The sequence below is a fragment of the Solanum pennellii genome, chromosome 2 (genome assembly GCF_001406875.1).
Source record: "Solanum pennellii chromosome 2, SPENNV200".
NCBI lineage: Eukaryota > Viridiplantae > Streptophyta > Magnoliopsida > Solanales > Solanaceae > Solanum > Solanum pennellii.
In genome coordinates this window covers 56,549,132-56,568,700 of record NC_028638.1, presented here as the reverse complement: position 1 = coordinate 56,568,700, position 19,569 = coordinate 56,549,132, and the positions used below count along the sequence as shown (strand labels likewise).

Genomic DNA, 19,569 nt, shown 5'->3' with positions numbered 1-19,569 from the left:
CTTCTAACTTCTAACAATTTTTTTGGTTTAGATAATTTATTGTATTTGTTTCCATCTTTTGAAGAATCGTCTTTTAAATTTTTGTGTATGAATAATAAATCAAACTGATAAATGTATATTGTATTTGGTTTGATTTTATAATTTTAAAATTTAATTAAATGAAATTTATTTAAAATTTTGACCAATAACCGATTAAATCGATTCATAAAACGCATCTAAATGATAGATGGATAGTTAGCAATTTTTTAACACATCATCAACAGTGTGTTTTTGCTGCCCGCTAATCCTCTTGATTTAAATGCACCATTTTTGCTCTTCTTTTCCGATCATATGAACGCTTGAAATTTCTTTATTTCAAACCTATTATAATATAAAATATTATTATATTATAATAATATCCAATTAAAGTGTGCTAAATTGTAATAACAATTTGTTTATTTCAAAAGTTTTCAACTTATATATATATATTCATATGATAAAAATTTATGAGTTAAGTTAATTTCTTTAAAAAATTGATGTTAATTGTATCATATATATATATATCAACTTAAGTTTTATTTTAAACATTTCAATTGTATCATACATACCAACACCTTATAGTCTTACATATAAAAATGCATCATAAAAAAAAAAAAAGCAAAGGTAACTCTTTTATCAATCAATTTACCCAAAAACATTTTATTCAATATAAAATACACTACATAAATTGAGAAAAACTGAATTCTATTTTAAAACTACCACATGATTTGAAATTAAAAAATAATTATTAAATATAGATTGCAATCTTTTTGTTTTTACTCATTAGCTAACTATAGGTTAAATATAGTCATGTTCTCATTTAATTTTTTTTAACTTAAAAGTATTTATGTACAATAAATTGAAACATTTAAATTAGGTTAAAAATAGTTTTAGTCCGGATGTATATAACGCGCGGATGGTTTAGTGTAAAAAATAATATCAAATGGTTTTGAAATTAAATTATAGTACCACTTAAGTTGTTGTTGGTTGACAATTTTGGAATAATTTATCTCGAGATTAATAATAGTATCGGGATAAATTATTCCTTCTCTTAGGTAGTATAGTAATTTTGGAATAACTTGTCTCGAGATAAAATAAGTAAATGACAAAAATGTCTCTTTAAATTCTTTTTATACATCACTTTTTATATTCATGAAGGACATTTCGTAAACAAATAAATTGTTCTTAAAATTTATTATTTTGAGTAAGACAAAACAAACATTCAATTAAAAATAATCTTAACATAATTTTCCAATCATAACTAATCCTACATAATTTATTTCATCATGACTAATCCGATCGAATTCAAATCACACAACTCCAATAATTTAATTAATTATAGATATGGGACTATTTCTTCACATAGGACGTCCCCCCCTCCTCCCCCCCCCCACTTGGGACCATTTAACTTACAAAAATGAGGCTATTTTTTTTCCTACCTAAGGACCATTTAATTAACTTGTAGAAACGAGGCTATTTCTTTATTATTTAGGGCTATATAATTGGTTTAAATTGAAACATTTTTTAGCCAAAATAGGTATGAATGATTTTTGAATATTAGTGCAAACATTATTTATTACTAATAAAACTCTGAAGAAACTTTCTAATACATTTACTCATTATTATTAGTGCATATATATTCAATCTTATTGTTGATATTACTCATATACAATCTAAAGACAAAAATAAAAAAATAAAATGAATATCATAGTGACAATTGATAAAATAAAATTTAAATTATATTAAATATATAAATATTACATATTAATTATTTTGTAATTTATAGAGACGTTGTAATTATGAAAACGGTTATGATGTTTAAATAATTATACAATATTCATAATAATAATAATAATAATAATAATAATAATAATAATTGGAGAACATTATACTTCTTAATTATATCAAATTTCAATTATAATATAACTTTCAAAATATGCTCTAATAAGTTATCCGAAGAAGTTTATTATGCGAAACTTTTTGATAAATATTAATCGTGTTATTTTAATTATGATAAATATAATAATATCTAATTAAAATACTTTATTAGAAGTTAAAGTGTTAAATTGAAACATATCTTTTTTTTTAGTGTATGAATGAAATACTCTGATAAATTAAGGGACTAAGTTATATTTTATGTTATATGAGTGTTTAACATGAGTAATTTACTTTATATACTTAAAATGTGTACAAACTACTTGGGGAAAATTTGCAAAGACAGGAAAACAGCCGAAAAAATTATTTTATACTAATTGAATTTCGAGGAGAATATTCGTAATCTTTGGTGACATTTAAAACGCGTACACACTCAGCTGGGAGATTACTGTAGGGAAATTGAGTTTTTTCATCGACTGTTCAGCGAAGCAAAAGTCTCAGAAGCCATTGATGGAGCCCAATGAACCTCCACTATCGACTTCTCCATCAAGCTTCAATTCCAGCCAGCAACGTCATTTTTACCTCGCCGTCGATAGACTTCAGTTCAAAATGGTAACACTTCCTATTCTCCAATCCCGTCAACCATTAGCTTATTATACTTATTAAAACTGAAATGAAAACAGGAGACTTTGGTGGATCTATTGGGCATGGCTGGCCGGCTTTGGTCCATACCTATTGTAGTTAGCTGCAGCACACGTGACGAGCTCGACGCTGTCTTCTCCGCTCTTTCTAGTATCTCACATATTACAATCGCCGCTCTGGTTCTCTCTCAACCCGTTTTCCTCTTTGTTGCAAATTGGCTTAAAATTAAGTTGTTAAATCAAATTGATAATCTGTTATGGGACTTAGATAATTACAGAGGATTCATATAACGGATACAGATAGGGTTTAACTTTGAAGTTGAGTCATAGCTGGTTGATTGATTGAATGAAGAACATGATATTTACATGAAATTAGTCTTAACAAAGGGGAATTGATATGGAGAGTCTCAACTAGGTTGAGATTGAGGGTTAGTTGTTTGATTGAACATATATGTGTGTAAATTGCAGTACAGTGATCTTCCTGAAGCAGAACGTGCAAGAGTTTTAGCTAGTTTTCGTCAAGCTACAATGAGGTGGATCAAGCAGGATACAGGGGAAACTGAGAAAAAAGAGGAGAAGTGTCATTTGATAGTTGTCACGGATGTTTGCCTTCCCCTCGTTAACTCTGGGGAGTCACCTATTAATGCTCGTATCTTGATTAATTATGAGCTACCAACAAAGAAGGTACTCTTCTTGCAGGCTTTACATTTCATTGATCATTCTTTTCAGCATTTTAATAACTCTTGCTCATGGGACTTGAAGGTTTGTTAATTAGAGGTGTGACTTTTAATTACTGGATCATAACACTCGAGTGGTCTAGTGTGAAACGACAATACTGTTCACTGCTTGAAATTTAGAAAAAGAGAGAGCTAACTTTTAAAGAGTAGGTTCAAGTAAAGCATAAATTTCTAAGATCTGCTTATTCCTTTCTGGCACCGTTTGACTGGTGTAAACTGAGCCTGCTTATTTCCAGCTTTTGATGTCCATTATTTCCCTCCTTTGGGTTCTGGTGTGAAGCATTCTCCCATAACATGCTGATTATTTATCTTTGTTAGAAAGTGAAATTTAAAATTATGCTAGACGTGAATACATAGACAGTACATTTTAAATTCATATTTTTTGAGAGTTGGTATGTACCTCCAGGTTTTAAATGATGATAATACTAGATAAACAAAATAGTTAGAATAACTATCAGACTGGAGCCATGGAGCTTATAGATTAGGTCGCGAGGATTCCAAATTTAAAACGAAAAGCTTGAACACTGTGCGAATGCTCTCATGAGTTTAAAGTAGTATTGCAATTACTTTAGAGACTGAGAATATTAGGATAAGTATAAATAGAATATAATTAATTTATAAGTAGTAAGTTTAGCTTTCTTATGAGGAATGAAGTCGAAGTGAAATTAAGTAAGAATTTAGTGTCAATATGCTGATAATTCTAATGTCTAGGCACAGTCTTTTAAGAGAATGACACCAAATATTGTGTAATATGGGTATTGGAAGAAAAGAAATGCATGATTTTGAAGAGCAAGTTTGAATCTGTAACTCTAATTAAAGTATGTATGCATCTTCTTACTGTTTTTTAGTGTAATATGCTATTACGAATGATATAGAAGCCATGATAAACTTCTTGAGTTCAATGCACATTCACCTTTTGTTTGGATCATTATTATCCATTGTTTCATAATGTATTGTATTGTATTGTACTCTATTGTACTGTATTTATGGTAGATACAATGTTTGGCTAGACTGTATTGTTTGTTGTTGTTTAATAACATTTAATTATTTAGTTTGATCGTATCGTACTATATTGTAATTTATAAATTACTAAAATATCCTAATTATTCTAGGGTAGGAGGTTTGACTAGATTCAAATAATTAAGATAAAGGGTAAAATAGTATTTTGAAATATTATGTAAATATATAATTGAAAAAACAAATTAAGTAACAATGGGAACACACCAAATTGGTTGTTCCATAAAATAGGAGTTTTCATTGTTACGTAATAACGAAATTTAACAATACAATACAATACATTTTAAGTAACAATCAAAACAAACATTGTAGGTATAGTAACAATACAATACAATACAATGGATAACAATGATCCAAACATAGAGTCAACAGTGATGTTGATCTGTAAAAGGCATCTACTGGTTGCTGACTTTTGTATACAAATATCTTTTAGCAATAAAAAAAATATACGCCTAATTTATAATTTTACCTTAGCTTTTGTTTTGATTTCAGAAATCATTGTAGTTGTCTCAAATTTCTCTATCTATTTTTGCTCAAAGTACCAAGAATTGATTGACTAGAACCCGTATGGATCCCACACCACGTCGTGTCGTGTCGCACGAGTGCGGCACATTAAGTGAAGAGTCCGAGCAACTTAGTTCACTGTAATGTGAGCATGATTCTTTGCCATCCACCAAACCCGTTTACATCAAAAGACTGCAAACCACCATGTTCCAGGATTAATTGATGTGTGTATTTTATAATTTCGCACAGGAGGGGTTATTTCTTGGTTTCGTCCAGTCATTAATAACTTGATTATTTTTAGATAATAGTAGATAGGAAAAGCGCTTGTAATACAAACGGGTTCATAGGACATGAGGAATTGTAAGGATTTGGCATATGCTAATTAGGCAGAGAAGTAATAATGATGAACAATAAGAACAAAAGGTGAACAAGAGCAGCTAGTGAGACTTTTTAAGTCTTAAACATGAAAGAAAACCATTAATTGCTCCGGAGTATCCTGACATGCAAGTACTGACTTGAGGTTTGCTGTGATTGCAAAACCCTAATGTCAATCGAAGAGAAATTGTCATAAAGGTCTTGTCCGATCCTAAGTTTTCTTGGATATCATGATGGCTGAAATCTTTCATCAATTTGAGATATTTGGCGAAGAATATAAACACCCCCATGTAGTCTGTATATTCGTGAATGCAGAAGATGAACATCTGGAAGAGTTGCCAAAGCTGTGAATGAATTAAGTATATATTAGCACCGATTTCAGCTGAAAATATATCATCTAGATGCTATGCACGAACAACTAATAAGGTGCACAACACCTGTAAGCTGTTGATAAATAATGAATTGGTCCTTGTCAACTTAATGAAGAACTGGACCCATAAGCTTGGGCTAGCAGCCCAGATGCTGCTTCCATTATATGGCTCCACTTTACACTTGTTCATAATCAGCTCAGATAAAATCGATCACTGTAGCTGAAAACCAATATATGTGTGAAACACTTTACTTGATATACTCGTTAATGGGGATTGAATTTGTTGAGGTATTTCGGCTTTGCAATTCTCTTTTTTCATGAGTATAATATGTATCATGGGCTGATAAGAAACTTCTGTTTCTTAATTCTTTAAATCTTATTAGTGTCTCATTTCTGTTCTTTAGGGACCAAATGTGATACTCGAAATTGTTGGTGGAAGTGGCCTAGAAAAAACATGTATAGTGAGAGAAATAGTCTTCTTCACTAGACAGTTGCATTTAATTCTTTGTATTTGTGACCTGTACCCCAGGACTTGCAAATGCACTTACCTTGTTGTTATGCTCTTATGTAGGAAACATATATGAGGCGCATGGCTACTTGCTTGGCAGCAGGTTCTCTTTCCATACTATAGAACTGAATTTGACAAAAGAGCATATTAGACTTGAGAGAAGGAATAAGAGGATGAAAGTAAAGAAAAACAAGACAGAACATAATTATTTTTCAGATCTCCTTTATAATACTTCTTCTTCAATGGAATCAATTAAGAAGGATGTCATCCAATAGTCCGTTTCTTCAGACTCCCTTCCCCCACCTTATTTTTATGTAGTTGATTGTATAGTGTCATGTTAGCTTTATTATTCTTGAACACACATAAGTTTCTGCATCATATGCAGATGGAATCGTGATCAACATGGTTGTCGGAGGCGAAGTTGTTACTCTCAAAAGCATTGAAGAAAGTAGTGGCCTTCTCATAGCAGAAATGCCCATTAATGTAAGTTCTTAATTTGGTTCTTGCTGTTTATTATTGCATGGAATCATCAGGTGAAGCCAGGAATGGGATTATGAGTTTATTTGAACCCGTTGTTGTAGTATTGCCATTTGCGGATGCATACGTGCACAATTGTCTCGTATTTCCATTCTTTTGAAGTTCACTGATAATCTCATTAATATTTGTTTGTCAACTTGTGCGCATGCTTCTGAGCAGATTTTTGAGATACTGTGAAGAGATGAGGCCCTGCGGAAGTCATCTGAATCCATGAGATTTCAAGTAATTAGGTATATGATTAAAAAAATTCCCCACTTCTGTGTACTACATCAGACAGTCATTTGGCTTACATGAGTAGAGTTCTGTTGTTGAATTGGGATCCTATTCCATGCTTTGTCAATTATGAGATGACGGTTGATTGCCTGAGCCTTTTTCTTGGGGGTTGGGAAGGAGGTGAATTTGATTTTCATCTTCATCAATTCTAACTTAATATAGCTCCTTGCCCATGTCATTAGGAGCAGGGCTATACAGATTTAGTAGCTGTGTGTTTTAGTCTGAAGGTACTTACTATACACGAAATTTTAATTAGGGAAGATTCAAATTGTCTGTAAGTTTACATTAGAGCAATTGAGATGTTCAAGAGGTAAGATCTTTATTGGGCCTTGTCAATGTTGTTCATTTATGCATGAAGTCCAGTTTTGATTAGTTAACTGGTAGCTAGAACTAGAATTTAGAAAGTTGCATTCATGAGTTCAAGCCTAGTATGGGGCTATGCCTTAAAAGGGCCCCGTTTTCCTTGGGATTCGTGATGCTTTGCTGCCAACCAATGTTTCTCGTTCTTGGCTTTATGTCATTCTCATGACTTCACTTTCAACTGTGACTTGAATTTCCATTATCTTTCACAAATGAGGCCACAGAACTTGGTTATATTAGCTGTAACGACTGGCACACTATCACAGTTTTCCGTCATGATATTGCATGAGAAAGGGGAGGGACAAGTTATATTCTTTGCTACCAACTGATATGGCCAATTGGCCATACATTTGGAATTCCAAGATTTCGACTTGAGGACTTCTAGTATTGTTGTTGAACTGTAATGAATTGGTCATGTAATAGGCATAGAGATTTGTAAATGGTTAAGTGTTTGTGATATTGTAATTCCAATTTTATGAGAGGAGAGAGGTTGGTTGATAGAAAGAAAAGAGAATAATAGTATAAAGAGAAAAGAGTACAGCTTATTCAATCTATTTACGAAGTAGTATGTATTCCCTACTATAATCTTAGTCAATTTGGTGTGTGTCTTTTCTTTATTTTACATTATCTTTCTTTTATCCCCATTCAAAGAGTGATTTGTTGGGACCAGGAGATTGGCTGAAGCCAAATAATTTCATTGCGATTTTTCTAAGAAAATGTTGGAATTGACCTTCTCAGCCCCCCTAGATAAATGAATTAGTTGCAAGATGTGGAGCACATTTTTTTAAGGTCTAGTGGTTAGTCCCCACACTGTTAAATAGGTTACTTTTGTGTCGTGCTTTGAAGATAATTAACCCATTAAAATCTTGACTCCAAGAGCTTTACTATGTCACATTTGAAGCTTCCTGTCGATTTTTTTTTTTATGGATTTTGACCTACATTTTTTAACTATGCTAACTATATTTAGCTGTGGTTTACTCTTGATCCCTCAAAGTCTTCTATCTGTGTTCATTATATAACTTTTCTCCCCCTTCGAAGAGATTGTAGTGAGTATGGGGATGGAGGAACAAAACTATAAATGCAGAGTTGGAAGAAATTACTAAGAAGAAAGAAGCGAAACAATGCTATTGAAAAACAAGACTATTTTTGTGGGAAGTTAAGATGTGTTTGTCACCAGGTTGTTTTCGTTTCCCTAGTCGGTGTCTAATTTCATATACAGTTAGATCCGCTGAATTGTTCCCGAGTAAAGTTTTATGCCCAATTAGTTGCGACATTCTTGATAAATCTCGCAAATGATTGATTGCAACATGCCAGTACGTTTTCCGAAAACAGTTGAACTTTCAATCCTTAACTTGATCTTAATCTCCTAAACCAAATATGGGATTAAAAAAGCTAAAGGTTGCAAGGTGTCTTCACTTGATTGTTCCAAGAATTAAACCTTGCCTGGTCTTGAGGGAAAACCAAACATAAATGACTTCCACAGTAAGAATTTGGATCTTGTCTAATTATGTAGTCTTCTCACCCAATGCTGATTGATTAGTTCCAGTTGTGATTTTACTCTACAATCTACACTTTTTACTATTTATAAGAAAGACGAAAAGGTTCATTCTTTGATGGGATTGGCAAAAAGAAGAGGAATAATCCCCTCAATCCCAATACTTCACATCGTACAATTACAATTCCTTCCAAAAAGTAACTTGTGTAGCCGAAATGTTGCCTTCCAATAGTACTAGCGGTCATTTCACGGATGCTCATTCAATTTTACTTTATTGCATCAGAGTCTAGTAAACTATTTTTGTGATAGAAAAGTTACTCAACTTTAGCCATAAGTATCAGGTAGAAAAAAGTTACCTAAATATTTTGACTCTTAAGACAAGTGTACCACTGCAAATGCCTTGGGCAAAAAACTCGGGGAGATGTATAATTTCGCATGTAACTTGTAAACCTTCTCTCTCCGACTCCGAGGAGGTTATGTTTTACTGGTATCTGGACTTGTATCCCATTGTTGTGTACATATTGTATCAAATAATGGAAGAGTTGCTATCAAGTACTTGACCCATGCCTCCAGTAACATGTCTTAGTAAGTGGTTCATATTTTAGGTGCACCATCAATAAATAAAATCCATGCAGTTGGGGATATGACTAATGCAAGTAGGATAAGAATCATCAATTTCATGCAATAATCAGGAGGGTTGGGTCCCCACATTTGAAGGTGACATGCAAAGCAATTGTTTGATGAAAATTTCGACTAAGTGTCACGTGAAATCTGATTGCCTGTTCCGGGTAATTTAGACTAAGTATTTGTTTTGCGTCTCTTTCTTTCATCAATTGTGGGAGATATTGATAGAGATAGATCCTGTCCTATGGAAGGGAAGAAAGGGAACACAATGAAGATGGACAATACATGGTCCCTAAAGTTTTATGACAAAAAGGGGAAATATCATCTGCACCTTTGACATGGATTACTTCTCCTGATACAACAATTTAGCTTTTACTAAGGTGGCCTACCTATGCATACTGCTTTTGAGATTTAGAGAGACTCATTATCATCTTGGTTTCCTACGCTTCCTTTATATTTCAAGCAAAGAGAAGTATATTGATACCAACACATGGCCATGACAATGTCTACATAATTCATGTTGCAAGTCGTATTCAAAATCAAAAATTTGTGAATTCAACATTTAATACTTTATAACATTATAAATCCCCTTTATGGTTCTGATTTATATTTGTTCTGATATTAGTGGATTTTATACATAAATTTATACTTTGCATTTGAATTTATTTGGTTCATATGAACCTGGTGTTGCAACACAGCATTTAAATTTCACTAGTCTTTGGTGCAAGAGACAGATAAATATACCTCCCTGTGATTTTCAGGATGATAAGCTTATTTTATATATTCTTATCGTCATCTTTCAATTTCAACAAATAATGACATTATTTTCTTAATTCATTTATTTCTTAACAAATTAGTGTTCACAATCTATAAGAATCATTTTAGCTATATAAGAAATTCTTGATTAAGAATTAACATAATTGCTACTTGCATATATGTGTCATAATATAACAAGGAGTTTGAATCCTTCCGGAGCTATGTAGGCTATGTTAGTGAGGCTCAGGCACCGGTCTTGGTGATGTGGATTTCAGGACCCTTCTGAGCTGAACGTCACTCCTAGGCTCGGTCTTTGGAGGGTTCGTTCAACCCTCCCTGGTCCTGACTACCCTTTCGTAAACGGAAACTTATATTATGTGTCACCATATCATTTGTTCATGCATCTGGATAATGCCCATTTTACCCTCTATAATAATGCTTAGAAGCTAAGCATCGAGTGTATTTAAGTTTTATTAATACGGACAATAAGGTAATACCAAATTCTGTTAAACTCCAGTCCAAATTAAGGCGCACGGATAACGTAGAGTTTGACCTGCTTTTGCCGTTTGAATGGTTCATGTATACATACTTATCATCCATGGATCTTCTTAGCAACGACGAGTGATGTGTTTCACGTGCAATGCATTGAGAGTATTCATATACGTTGATGGCTCTTTCCTTTACTCAAATCCTCACCCATAGATGTTGTGAATCCCTAGATGAGAGAGGGCCTAAATTATTGCATATGATCTTTGAAATTTGAGTTTATGGTAACACAAGAATAACATTTATTGCCGCTCCATATATATATATATATAGTGTGTGTGTGTGTGTGAGATGTGAGAGGTCATTTGCTGGACAAAGTTATAGTCCTTGAGATTTATAATTTTGAGTTAATTAATGGGATATTCAAGATTAAGTTTGAGATTAAATAATTAAAATAAAAATTAGTCTCAATTTATTACCACTTGATATTTATATAGGTAAGTGCTTTAACATAGCTTTTCTCTTCTATTTTGAAGTAAATTAATAAAGAAAATATTTGCAATTTATTAGAGGTTTTATCTTTTTTTTTGGCAGTTAGTCATTCTTTTTTCAGATTCTTTAATGATGTATTTTTAATTTATTTTTTATTGAATGATGTATTCTAACTAGTCATTCCCTGTTCCATTTTTTCTCCAATTACTATTAAGTTTAGTATACTATTTATAGTAGTAAAGATTTTTACTGTCATATTTCTTTCAGTACCTTTTTTGGTAAAATGATATATTTATGTCAGTTTGCGCAAGATTTGATTGTTTGATTGATTTCTTGTTACCTTTATAAACACAAAGACTAAGTATGAAGAATTAGATTAGAGTATGAAAAGTGAAATAAAAAATGGAGAAGTGAAAGAAAGAAAGGAAATGTAAAGGCAAAGAATCTAATGACGAAGAGATGAGATGACAGCTTACTGAAATTTGGCATTTGCATGGATTCCAACAAAGATTTGGATTGAAGTAGAGAAAGGACAAAGGTTTTCTCCATGTACACTTTCTACCTTATCCTTCCTCTGTCTCACTCTCTAATCTCTCCATTTTTAAACCGCCGCAGTCTGTTCACCCACTGATACATATCAACACCATGTACATTTTCCTTATTAAATAGATGTTGAAACTACTCACTAGTACTTCAATTCTCTTTTCTCTCTACTCTCTCTCGCGGAAAACAATAGAATGTTTATGATCCCTTTCTATATTAACTAATCGTCCTTCAACGTTTCTTTATTAGCTTCTGCACGATACCTTCAACGCTCGTGATGGCTCTACCGGCTTCAACGCCTCTGCTGATGGATCCCAGTATTCCGATGTTGAAACCAATTCGTGCAGGTACAAGTACAACGAATCCGGATGAACAAGATCAAACTCATCAACGACTAACCGGTTCCGAGGTTAGGTTTTTTTAAAGAAAGAAATTCCTTTTTTTGAAGAAAAAATATTTAGAAATTGAATCGTGAGTTTAATTGGAATGTATGTTTCTAGGTTATGGAGGAGGTGAAGTTGCTATATTCAATAGCTTTTCCCATCATTGCTGCTGGATTGCTTGTGTATGGAAAATCAATGATATCAATGTTGTTTATGGGAAGATTAGGTAAAGAAGCACTTGCTGGTGGATCATTATCTATTGGCATAGCTAATATCACTGGCTACTCTGTTCTGTCTGGCCTAGCTATGGGTATGGAGGCTATATCTTCTCAAGCTTGTGGTGCTAAACAATGGTCTCTTATGGGTCAAACGCTACAACGCACAATCTTGATTCTGTTATTTTCATCCATCCCCATTTCTCTCTTGTGGATAAAGATTGAACCTTTACTCCTTTTCTGTGGCCAAGATCCAACCATTTCATCAATTGCTTCTACTTATCTGTCCTTTTGTCTCCCTGATCTTTTCTTTCAATCCATTATCAATCCTCTCAAAATCTACTTGAGAACTCAGAATGTCACTTTCCCTGTTACTTTTAGTGCTGCTTTTTCACTTGCCCTGCATGCACCTATCAACTATTTCCTTATCTATCACCTTGGCCTTGGTATTAAAGGTGTTGCTATGGCTGTGGTGATAGCTGATTTCAATCTCCTTGGTGTTCTTTTTCTTTATGTTAGTTTTTCTGGTGTTCATAGAAAATCTTGGCAAGGTTGGTCAGCTAAATGCTTTGAAGGGTGGAAACCAATTTTGATTCTTGCTATCCCTAGCTGTATTTCTGTATGCTTGGAGTGGTGGTGGTATGAGTTGATGATTTTGTTATCAGGGGTTCTTTTTAATGCTGCAGAGGCTGTGTCTACTATGGGAATTCTCTTGCAGGCAACTTCACTTGCTTATATATTTCCATCAGCATTAAGTTTAGCTGTTTCAACAAGAGTTGGAAATGAGTTGGGAGCTAATAGGCCTAATAAAGCCAAGACTTCATGTCATGTAGCAATTATGTGTGCTACAGTTACAAGCTTATTACTAATGATATGTATGACAACATTTAGAAATGCTTGGGGCAATGCTTTTACAGACGACGAGTCGATTTGTTGGCTGACAGCAGCAGCAATGCCGGTGGTGGGGTTGTGTGAATTGGGCAACTGCCCACAGACCACCGGTTGTGGTGCTTTGAGGGGCAGTGCAAGGCCAGCTTTGGCTGTTCATATAAACTTTGGATCTTTCTATGGTGTTGGGTTGCCTCTAGCTATTGTATTGGGCTTTGTTATGAAGATGGGGGTGTTGGGCCTTTGCTTTGGCCTCTTGGCTGCTCAAGGTGTTTGTGCATGTCTCATGGTTTTTGTGTTGAGTAGAACTGATTGGATGATACAAGCCCAGAGAGCCAAAGAGTTGATTGGTGTTGATGTGGAGAATCAAACTATATCAATTAAATCATTACTGTGCTAGAAAGTTAATTAGTCTATCTTTTTCCTTCTTGGTAATGCTGATAAGTATAAAAACAGTACAGTACTGCTATGTATCTTTCCTTTGTTCTAGTTCTTAAGTTTGTTTGTTCTCTGTATCTCTTTTCTGTTTTTGTGGTCCTAGAAGCAAATAATTAATGTGAATATATTATATATATATGTGTGTGTTGCTCGTGGATTCATGTTTGATGATTTCATTGATCTTGCACAAGTTTAAATCAAACTTACTATGAACATACAGGGAGTCGGAGATAGCATTGTCAAAGTTAAATCATCTTATTACAAGAAAAAAATGAGTTGCCATTAGAAATTAGTTTAGCTGCAGGAAACTAATCCAATTTAGTAACCACCACAAAAGCATACATTTCACCTGGTCATGCCTGCATGATAAGGGGGCATGGTAACTCCCCGGCTTTGTCTATCCATATTAGCTTGCCACCCTACAGCACAATTTCCATAAATCTTAGTGATCTGATTATGTAAATACTGTATAAACTTATAAATATTACCTATTCCCATATCAAAGCCACGGTTCTTAAGCTCTCTGTATTCTTGGCAAAGAGCACAAGGTTCACAGAATACATGTACAAGACAATCAACACAAGGTGCCTCTTCCAGATCATATTGCCCCCTCATTTTAGACCTGTAGAAGCAGGAATATAGGCTAGGCAATCCTGTCAGTCCCAGCAAACAATATAATGCACCTCTACTCCCACATGCTAACATCAAGAAAACAGCACAAACATCATATTCTTGGTAACCAAATATCAAATAAATTGAACTTATCCCAAAAAAAAAAGAATGTGTATATATATACTTACAAGTTGTTCCTTTGTTTAGTATTTCAGAAATCTGTCCAAAGGTGATACAAGGGCAAACACTAGTAACTAAACAGTTAGCAGGGTCATCAAAACAGTGACAAAGACCAGTTGACCACCGCGCCGTGGTGGTGCCGGGGGCAGATACATAGTGAGGAGGAACATAAGGTTGTTTCATTGGACCTAGATTATATCCTACCGTTGGATACATTATACTTAGAGTAAAGTTAATTTGAAGAAAATGAATGAATCGTTTCTCTAGGTAAATGGTACAATCTCCTAATTTAACGGGTGAAAAACATCAATTTCAAGAAATGTTGTAGTGTAAAAAACGTACCTAAATCATCATTTCCAAGAAATCTGGTAATAGTTGAAATTTCATGACTCTTTCGATTTACTTTAGCTTATTTTTGTCATTTTGATTTTAAAACAAGTGTTTATAACATTTTTTAACTTTATCCAACACTTCAAAACTGTTCAAAAATAATTTTAACTTAAAAACACCTAAAATAAGTTAATCCAAACGACACTAACTTGTACTACGATGAAATTTTGTCTAAATCTAAATAAAGAGATCACCGGTATAGTTTCCAACAATGTTAGAATTTTACCGCTATAACAACTTTAATCAAACTTATCTTCACAAGATCAGTCAAATGTATATTCAAACGTCTTCTTGATTTTATTTGCCAATCACTAAATAAAAAATTTCTTATAAAACAAAAGGTTTAATTTACTGTCCTATTCAAGAGGTAAATTAGTGTATTGTTTTTTAAAACTCAAAAGGTTTAAATGGATTTTAATTAAATATAAAAGAAAATGGATCAAAATAGTATGAAGTAATGTTTTAACTTTTCTGGAAAATAATGCCAAGAAAAGAGAATGAGGGTCAGTACACTTCATATGTTGTGACAACTCATAAATAAAAATTAAGCTTATTACTAATTATAATCGTACAATATTCTGGTGTTGTTATCAAAGTTCGTTTTCAAATCAAATGAAACATAAATTAAATTTATAAACATTCGTGTGAATTAGAAATTGTAATTGAGCATCTCAATGCGCAATCCAAGCTCAATTATTCACTAAAATATTTGAGCACATTATTAATTGCTTCGTTTCAAATTAAATAATATTTTTTAAATTTATATGAGAAAATCACTCATTTCAAAATAAAAATATACTCTTACACAAAAAAATTATTTATTTTTCTATTTCAAAATAGTGTTGTTTTTAGTTTGTGCACACATCTTAACAAATCAAACTTATATTTAGATGTACTCATTTCATTTTTAGCCATTTATTTTGAAACAAAATGAAAAAGATAAAACACAAACTTTATTTTAGAAAACGAAGCAAGTAGTTCTAGAAAATACATAATTACCCTAATAACGTAAGATATGTTTTTTAAAAGGAAAAATACATTAAATCCCTCTCTAATTTGTCCACAAAATTCACTATAGCACTGTAATTTTACAGGTGTTTAAACACCGCCTTAAAGAACTTTTAGGTAAATTAAATAACACCTTATACATACAATATCAGTTTCATAGTTGGGAAGTGACGTTACACTCACTCCACATCAACACCACCTTAGTAACACGTTGACAACACGTCATATAGTTAATAAAATTAGTTTTCATTTCTTGTTTTCTTTTTTCATGTCATATTTTGTTTTTAATTTTCATTTTTTTTCTTTTTGCAAATATATTTTGTTCTCTTTTCCACCGTGTACTCATTTTCTTCTTCGTTCCATCTTCTCCCTTACAAGCCTAGGATTTGAACAATTTCAAACTGTTTATCATAATCGACGAAAAAATATGAACACATTAAAAGAAAAAAATAAGAATAATGGAAGAAAGCCAAGAAAACGAGTATGGCCATTTTGTCCAGACCACCGGCGATGTGAATTTATTTTTATTAGATCGAATAATTCATGACACCTGGTCTTTTATGGAGCAGTGATGAACGCGAAATAAAGGGTGGCGGTGATGTCCTTTACGATCGAGCAACATTTAATTTGTCGGTCCATTTTGTCATCAAGAACTTTTTTCTTCGAGACAATATAGACAGAAAACAATTTGATAGAAGGGATACGAACAAGGAGCAGTTGAAGAAGATAACGTGGGACCCACTTCTTTTTCTTTTTGATTTTTTCTTCTTTTTTTAACGCATCGAAAACTTTTTAATTTGCCACATCAGCCGCTAAGGTGAAATTTAATTCACTTACAAGTAGTTTAAGGAGTTATTTAAATACATGTAAAGTTATAGTGTGTGACAAGTTTGAGGAGGATTTTATGTATTTTTTCTTTTTATAAAGACACTTGAACTTTGCATTGGTCCTGTACTCCTATTACTCCCTATTCTTATTTGGGAAAAGGGTCAAATATAACCACCCTAAACTATTCGAAAAGGTCTAGATATACCACCTGTTTAAAATTTGGCTCACTTATGCCCTCGCCGTCCAACTTTTGGCCCAAATATGCCCTTATGGGCATTAGTCGGTATACTAGACATATCCAACTCATTTTTCATTTCCTTAAATGTCACATAGATTTGCCATGTCATTTTGATTTTTTAGCACATGACATTTATATGAAAATGAAAAGAGATTCGAACCCATAAACACCTAATCCTACCCATAAATCAACTCCCTTTTAAATAAACTACCCGACCCGTTTTAAACAATTTTGTTTAATTTTTATTTTTTTCAGTAAATACTGAAAATGAGTAATTGATTAATAAAAATAGGAAGCATATGAAAAAATATAAAATTAACGCCAAAAATTAACAAATAGATATAGTAACCGTAAATCTAACATTTTCAATAATTTTTAATTTTTTTTTATATTTTTCGGTAAATCTCAAAAATGAGTAATTAATTAATAAAAAATATGTAAAGTATCAAAAAATATAAAATTAACGCCAAAAGTTCATCAATAAATATAATAACCTTTAATTCTATAATTTTTTTTCTTAATTTTTATTTTTTTCGACAAATGCCGAAATGAGTTATTATTAATAAAAAAAAAGGAAAAATATGAAAATAAAAATATAAAATTTACCCAAAAATTCACAAATAAATCTAGTAACCTTAAATTCAATAATTTCAACAATTTTTTTTATTTTTTCAATAAATCTCAAAAATGAGTAATTAATTAATAAAAATAGGAAAATTTGAAAAACTAAAATTAACGCCAGAAAATCGCAAATAAATATAGTAACCTTTAATTCAAATATTTCAACAATTTTTTTTTCATATTTTTTCATATTTTCCTATTTTTTATTTATCAATTAATCATTTTTATATTTACCAAAAAATAAAAATTAAAGAAATTGTTGAATTTAAGGTTAATATATTTATTTGTGAATTTTTGGCGTAAATTATATATATGTTTCATATTTTTTTTATTAATAAATTACTCATTTTCGGAATTTGCTGGAAAAAAATAAAAATTAAAAAAATATTAAAATTGTTGAGTTTAAGGTTACTATATTTATTTTTGAATTTTTGGTGTTATTTTTATTTTATTTTTTTATATTTTTTATTAATCAATTACTCATTTTTAAAATTTATTGAAAAAAAAAATTCTAAAAAAGTATTAAAATGTTGAATTTAAGGTTATTATATTTATTTGTAAATTTTTGGCGTTAATTTTATTTTATTTTAACATACTTTTCCTATTTTTTATCAATCAACATTTTTGAAATTTATCAAAAAAATAAAAACTAAACAAAATTATTGAAAGTGGGTCGGATAGTTTGTTTAAAGGGAGGTTGATTTATGGGTCGTATTAGGTGTTTATGTGTCTGAAATTTTTAGGGACATAATTGATCTTTTTCCATTTTCATATAAATGACATGACAATTCCATGTGATTTTTAATGAAATAAAAAATGAGCTGGATATGTCCAGTATACCACTAACGCCTAAAAGAACAATCTGGGTCAAAATTTGGATTGTGAGGGTATGACTTATGAGTGAGGCAAACATTGAATGAAGAGTATATATCTAAATCTTTTTCGAATAGTTTAGATACATATTTGAATCTTTTCCCTTCTTATTTAGAATGAATTTGTTGTCCCTTTAGTAAATAAATATTTAAGTAAGCATTTATTTAATTAAAAATGTATACTTCTCAATTTTTTACTTTTTGTTACCTTCTTCGACTGAACTCAAAAGAATCAACTACCTCTTTTATATCTTCTTCAACTTGAGACCCATTTACGTTACTCTTTTTTTTCTGTCTTCTTGCTTCTTTTTGTTGCCTTTTCTTTTTCTCTCTCTTATTTTTTCAAAATATTATTTTTTTAAAAATAATAATTATTGTAAACTTCTTCCGATAATATTATTATTTAAAAAAAAAACAAATAAATTGTTACTAGTTCTTTAGCTTCTAAATAAATAAATTTTTTTGATTTGAGAGTATTATAAAATTTCATTACCTTCATCGTAATTAAATTTCAGTGCATAATTGTTATAATTTACAAAAGAAAATGGTAGATTGAAGGTTATTATTATTTTTTAATTTACAATTTGTTAGTAATTAATTTTTTATTCAATATAGTGATATAACAATTGTGAGTTGATAAAGACCACTTCAAAAATAAAGATTAAAAAATAATTATTACGTGAAAGATAATTAATTGCGCCTCTTTTCCTATGACTAAAAAATGAGATACTTATAACATTTTAAAATTATTTAAAGGAATATTAAGACCCATAAAGTTCAATTATCTTTTAAAAAAAACAAATCTTATTTTAATAAGGTAATTATGTATGTTCTCTTCAATATATTAAAAGGATGCTTCTCAATTAAGTAAATCAGATTTTTAAGCTGGTATCCACGTGAAATGAGAAACGGGGTTTACGTTGGGTTTCAGAAAAATCATTTAATCTACTCTTTCTTGATATTATCAATAACAAATTAATCATTCAAAATTACAAAGTCACTCAACCAAGTCTTTACAAAGCAATATGCACCTTCCTAAGAAATTGCCTCATCGCTTACTTCATATAGCAATAATTTTTAAGCTGGCATGAAGCAAGTAAAATAATATTTTTTATCTTTATTTATTTATTTATTTTTTCTTATCTCCATTTACTTATTTATTTTGACAAATTAAGAATTTTTTATTTTTTTTTCATATTATATTCTCAATTAATTATTTCAGAAAAATGTAGAGCTTCTTAAGTTTTTCATTCATCCACTTCATAATTAATAGAGATAAAATGAT

General features: G+C 31.4%; 3 protein-coding genes across 4 annotated transcripts; 2 read left to right on the top strand and 1 right to left on the bottom strand.

Moving 5' to 3' along the window:
* The first annotated feature begins 2,244 nt into the window (after positions 1–2,244).
* On the top strand, positions 2,245–6,948 carry LOC107011993 (eukaryotic initiation factor 4A-3). The gene is made up of 6 exons (XM_015211695.2): positions 2,245–2,505; positions 2,577–2,714; positions 3,003–3,218; positions 6,109–6,148; positions 6,431–6,528; positions 6,742–6,948. Exons 1-6 carry the CDS (start codon positions 2,404–2,406, stop codon positions 6,757–6,759), a joined length of 612 nt encoding a protein of 203 aa, XP_015067181.1. The 5' UTR covers positions 2,245–2,403; the 3' UTR covers positions 6,760–6,948.
* LOC107010656 (cell number regulator 2) lies at positions 4,867–14,564 on the bottom strand. The gene is given in 5 exon segments (XM_015209947.2): positions 4,867–5,456; positions 5,458–5,511; positions 13,885–13,954; positions 14,024–14,233; positions 14,336–14,564. Coding segments are annotated over 5 exon segments (729 nt in total). The 5' UTR covers positions 14,544–14,564; the 3' UTR covers positions 4,867–5,269.
* LOC107011992 (protein DETOXIFICATION 48-like) lies at positions 11,144–13,690 on the top strand. Of its 2 annotated transcripts, none has more exons than XM_015211694.2 (3): positions 11,144–11,606; positions 11,861–12,020; positions 12,112–13,690. In XM_015211694.2, exons 2-3 carry the CDS (start codon positions 11,889–11,891, stop codon positions 13,495–13,497), a joined length of 1,518 nt encoding a protein of 505 aa, XP_015067180.1. In that variant the 5' UTR covers positions 11,144–11,606; positions 11,861–11,888; the 3' UTR covers positions 13,498–13,690. The 2 variants fall into 2 exon arrangements, with proteins under 2 accessions (XP_015067180.1, XP_015067179.1); XM_015211693.2 differs by having other exon boundaries at positions 11,145–11,617.
* Positions 14,565–19,569: the final 5,005 nt, after the last annotated feature.

Excerpts from the sequence above, each read along its gene's own strand:
- LOC107011993 (XM_015211695.2), top strand. The coding sequence starts at position 2,404 with ATGGAGCCCAATGAACCTCCACTATCGACTTCTCCATCAAGCTTCAAT. Across the intron at positions 2,715-3,002 it reads ATATTACAATCGCCGCTCTG|TACAGTGATCTTCCTGAAGC; the intron begins GTTCTCTCTCAA and ends TGTAAATTGCAG. Across the intron at positions 6,149-6,430 it reads GGCTACTTGCTTGGCAGCAG|ATGGAATCGTGATCAACATG; the intron begins GTTCTCTTTCCA and ends CATCATATGCAG.
- LOC107011992 (XM_015211694.2), top strand. The coding sequence starts at position 11,889 with ATGGCTCTACCGGCTTCAACGCCTCTGCTGATGGATCCCAGTATTCCG. Across the intron at positions 12,021-12,111 it reads AACGACTAACCGGTTCCGAG|GTTATGGAGGAGGTGAAGTT; the intron begins GTTAGGTTTTTT and ends GTATGTTTCTAG.